At 33.4% G+C, this 5,149-nt stretch overlaps 1 protein-coding gene across 1 annotated transcript in view; it reads left to right on the top strand.

Moving 5' to 3' along the window:
• The first annotated feature begins 2,493 nt into the window (after positions 1 to 2,493).
• Positions 2,494 to 5,149, top strand: part of LOC110019880 (signal recognition particle 54 kDa protein 2) — a 25,616-nt gene continuing 22,960 nt past the window's right edge. The window contains exon 1 of the mRNA XM_020717740.1: positions 2,494 to 2,952. Coding sequence (XP_020573399.1) covers positions 2,722 to 2,952 — 231 coding nt within the window. The 5' untranslated portion in view covers positions 2,494 to 2,721. The remainder of the gene's footprint in view (positions 2,953 to 5,149) is intronic.

The raw sequence follows: 5,149 nt of genomic DNA, 5'->3' as shown, positions 1-5,149 counted from the left end.
TTCTCTCCTGTGTTATTCATGTGTTATTGCGCGTTATTCATGTGTTATTGTGTGTTATTCATGTGGTATTGATGTGTTATTGAGAGTTTAGGAATATTTCCTTGCGTTATTCATGTATTTAATGTGTTATTCTCAAAATCACCTCAATAACACACCAATAAAACATGATTAACGCAAAAAGTATTAAGAATAACACGAGGGAATATTCCTATAATGTGTTTTCAATTTTTTTTTTTTCATTTTTTATATAGGTGAGCCCAACCTTCCACGTGTCAGCTCAAAATTGGATTCCGCAAGTAGCTTGGCATGCGAGTCCTGATGTAATATTTTATCCATTGAATAACACTCCAACAATTATGCTCAGATATGTCTGAAGTTTAGTGATAAACATAGTCTCTACTTACACCATTTGGAAAAGCTTGGATTAAACATAACTTTTTTCATTTTTATCACCTAACTCCCTACTAAGTTACAAGAGAAACAAAGAACTAAAAACATATAACAAAATGACTCTAAACAAAAACTTACATGGATCCAACAGTTCAGAGCAAGACACGTGTTACAAGATGGATATGAATCTCACGAAAGCAATGCATGGGTTAAAAGTAAGAATAATCAAACAATAGCTGTCGTCCGATCAAACCACCGATCAGTTAGAGGTCGGTCGGTCGATCGACCAAGGCCGACCGACCAAAGGCCAACTGACCCATATATTATCCGGTTGGAGCCCGATCGATAAGAAGACAAGCTGTTAGAGACCAATTAATTGAGAGTCAATGACTTAAACCTAACTTATCAGATGTCAGTTAAGGAAACACTAAATGTTAATGAGGGGCTTTGAAATTAGAAACAAAGATGAATCTCACTTAATGTCATTTTATCATGACCTGATAAATAACTTTTAATAGTATATATAACATTCTCAATAATTTTTTTTTACCTCTTCATTAAAATCATCATCATCGAGCCACACTTTGACCAACAGCCTATGATAGGTAAAAAATCCTTGATGAATTACTCTCAACCTCTTTCACACATGTTAGCATCGTCGAGCCATGCTCTAACTAACAAGTTATGATGGGTCAAAATTCTTGGTGGATTACTCTTAATCTCTTCTTGACAGGTTAATCTTATCAAGACATGCTATGACAAATAAAATTGTATAGCTTTAACATCTTTTATGATTTTTTCAGCTTTTTTTCATACGGGTTAATGTCATTGAATACAAAAAACATTACATCAGGACTCCGCATGCAGAGCTGTTTGCGGAGTCCAATCTCGCGCTGACACGTGAGAGGTCGAAAACTTGCGACTCGACTCGATCAATACGTTATATGAATATTTCATCGCATGGGAATATTCTCTCGCGTTATTCTGAATATTTTCCTCATTATTCATGTGTTTCGTGTTATAGAAATATTCTCTCCTGTGTTATTCATGTGTTATTGCGCGTTATTCATGTGTTATTGTGTGTTATTCATGTGGTATTGATGTGTTATTGAGAGTTTAGGAATATTTCCTCGCGTTATTCATGTATTTAATGTGTTATTCTCAAAATCACTTCAATAACACACCAATAAAACATGATTAACGTAGAAAGTATTCAGAATAACACGAAGGAATATTCCTATAATGTGTTTTCAATTTTTTTTTTTTCATTTTTTATATAGGTGAGCCCAACCTTCCACGTGTCAGCTCAAAATTGGATTCCGCAAGTAGCTTGGCATGCGAGTCCTGATGTAATATTTTATCCATTGAATAACACTCCAACAATTATGCTCAGATATGTCTGAAGTTTAGTGATAAACATAGTCTCTACTTACACCATTTGGAAAAGCTTGGATTAAACATAACTTTTTTCATTTTTATCACCTAACTCCCTACTAAGTTACAAGAGAAACAAAGAACTAAAAACATATAACAAAATGACTCTAAACAAAAACTTACATGGATCCAACAGTTCAGAGCAAGACACGTGTTACAAGATGGATATGAATCTCACGAAAGCAATGCATGGGTTAAAAGCAAGAATAATCAAAAAATAGCCGTCGGCTGATCAAACAACCGACCTGTTAAAGGTCGGTCAGTCGATCGACTAAGGCCGACCGACCAAAGGCCAACCGACCCATACATTATCCGATTGGAGCCCGATCGATAAGAAGACAAGCTGTTAAGGACAAATTAATTGAGAGTCAATGACTTAAACCTAACTTATCAAATGCTAGTTAATGGAACATTAAATGTTAATGAGGGGCTTTAAAACTAGAAACAAAGATGAATCTTCACTTTTCTTTTATGTTCTATTTTTTAAGTGTGATTCACGAACAAATGTGGGTTCAACACAGATATTATTATTTGTAAATATTAAGAAAGCTAGTTGACTTATTTATCATAGTTTTTAATTTTTATTAATTTTTTTTAGGATAATCTTAACACAATTTTCATTGATAATACTTATTTTAACTTTCGGGAAGAGAAGGCTGGCAAGGAAAACCAAAGTAACCTAATTGTAATGGGGCCATTTCGCCGCTGTCCATCTTGAATTCGGTCGCTTTGCTGTTATCTGCTCCGACGATATTACCCGGCGAGCGGCTGGGCTACCCTCGAGTCTTCCGAGATCTTCTCCATCCCAAGGGTTTCATAAAGAGGGAGCAAAGTCTCTGCTCAGAACCCTATTCTCTTGATAACAGATAGTCGGAAGTTCAATCGTTGGGAGCAAAGATGGTGCTCGCTGAGTTGGGCGGGAGCATATCCCGCGCTCTGCAGAAGATGAGCAACGCGACGATCATTGATGAGAAGGTGCTGGGAGAGTGCCTGAACGAGATCACGCGGGCGCTGATGCAGGCCGATGTTAAATTCGAGATGATCCGCGACATGATGGCCAACATCAAGCGTATCGTCAACCTAGAAGACCTCGCCGCCGGCCACAATAAGCGTCGAATTATCCAGCAGGTGATTCTTTTTGCTGTTTCATTTCGTACATTTGCCTCTTTTGATTACGCTCAGTTCCTTGCTTATTTACTTAAGCGAACTCTGATATGATAGTGGATTATTCTTGATTTATTCTGTTACTTCTTGTTTATGGGAGGATTAGATCTATTTAGTTCAAAATCATGCCTTTTTTATTGGTTTCCCCTTGGCATTCTTCCCCATTTCGTATTGGTATGAGATAAGAGAATTTATGGGTTATTTGGTTAGTCTTATCTAGATGTAGGTCTCTAGCTTTGTTAAAAGTTCGGTATAAAAGTGATTGGTCTCATGTTAAAATTGATTTAATGAATCCAAGTTTAAATTTTGCTAGTGCTAGACCATTTTGGAAATGGGGCACTGAATTCACTCGATTGTGGTGAGGAGTAAGCAAGGATTTTGCAGGACATCATCTACTACAACTAAATCTAAATATGGTGAACATAGGCAAATGGCAAGTAGGATGTTATCTGCAAGCTCAGCTTGCTTGTGTGTTCTATGCAAAGGTTCAGTAAGACTTCAATTAAGATTATATTGGCTACATTAAATTTGAGAGGTTGAATGGGGAGATGAGAGATTTGTGGGTATAATGTTTAGATAAAGAATGTATATTACTTAATTGCAAGAAATTAAATAGAAAGGAAATATTCTCAGAACATTGGAGAGGGTTATAAATTTTGTTATGTGTAAAATATTAATAAAGTGAATAGGGATAATCTTTTAGTGGATAAATAATTGGAGGATAAATAGTTGAAGTGAATAAGTTTACTGATATGGTGTTGTTATTAAGATAATTGTTTGCAAGATGTAAGGATATCATATGTGGTTAGTGATTATGCTCGAGGTTGATTGAAAGATATCAAAAAAAAAAAAATTATGCTCGAGGTTGATTGAAAGATATCAAAAAAAGAAAAAAGAAAAAAGAGAAGAGATTGATGAAATATTATAACATATTCTTGGGAGAGAAATGATATTTATTATGGGTTGGTAATTTGATGGATGTATATATTCTAAATAGGATGAGCTATAAGAGGATTCATAATGGTCCTGAAGTATGAAATAGAATTGTAATTGAAAGATTTATATTAGAATTCACAACGGCCTATGTATTGTAATAAGTTACTCATATTTTAACAAACTAGAGTGCAATGGCGTTCAAGTTGTAAATAAACATTGTTTCATTCAAAACAAAAACAAATTTTTTGTTCAATAAATATAGAGAAATTCCAGGAGAGAGTATGACCATATATTGTAGAGTGATAGTTATGGATACATATGTTAGGTCTTTAAATGAAATGATCTAAAGAAAAAAATTGCCTTAGGTTCTCGGACAAGGTAGTGAAATTTGAAAGACAAATAGTTGTTAATCTTTTAAGATATATTTGTAATTGAAATAAATTGAAATTATTTAGTTGAGTCGTACTTGATGGGGGATAAGATGGTTATTTCCATGAAGAAGATTATGATTGTTATTTTTGGAGAGTTTACAAACAATTCCTGCATTGATAAGATTATTTGGTCATACAAAATGTTATTAAATAATAAAAATGTAGTTTTAATGAGGGAGAAAAGCTAAATAATTTTAGCGTGATGAATATTATAAGAAAATTAGAATTCCTTCATTGAGGGTACTAACGTAACAAACTTCTATGACTTCTAATGATTTATATGTTAGATTTTCTTGCCAAGAATGCGGGAAACTAGATATATAAAATAATTAAGGAGATAGGAGATCTAAAGTTTTAGATCAAATTAAATGCATTAGACACATCTTGAATTTGATATAATTTAAAGAATGTCATTAAGGAAAGATGAAAATGTTAATTTGAGAAATCATTGAATGAAAATTTTAAGTAAAAAAATATTTCAAAAGAAAATAATAAAAAGGAGTTAGCTTTGAAAAAGATATATAATTTGATATATGGTAGATTGATAAAAAACAATTGAAATTAGATGCAGAAAAGTGTATGATGGTAAAGCTTTAGGTATAAATAGGTATTTAGAGACTTACAAAGCAATGAAGTTACAGAGATAAGAGATTTAAGTTTAAAAATATTATGTTAGTTTTGGAGAATCAATTTTGTATCATGCCAAGAAGATTTATTATGGAAGTATTGATTAAGACGACGATGACAACAACAACAAACAACAACAACAAAGCCTTAATCCAACTACGTGGGGT

This window comes from Phalaenopsis equestris, unplaced genomic scaffold (genome assembly GCF_001263595.1).
Source record: "Phalaenopsis equestris unplaced genomic scaffold, ASM126359v1 Scaffold000084, whole genome shotgun sequence".
Taxonomy (NCBI): domain Eukaryota; kingdom Viridiplantae; phylum Streptophyta; class Magnoliopsida; order Asparagales; family Orchidaceae; genus Phalaenopsis; species Phalaenopsis equestris.
The sequence above is the reverse complement of the archived record's forward strand: the minus strand, read 5'-3'. Positions and strand labels throughout refer to the sequence as shown.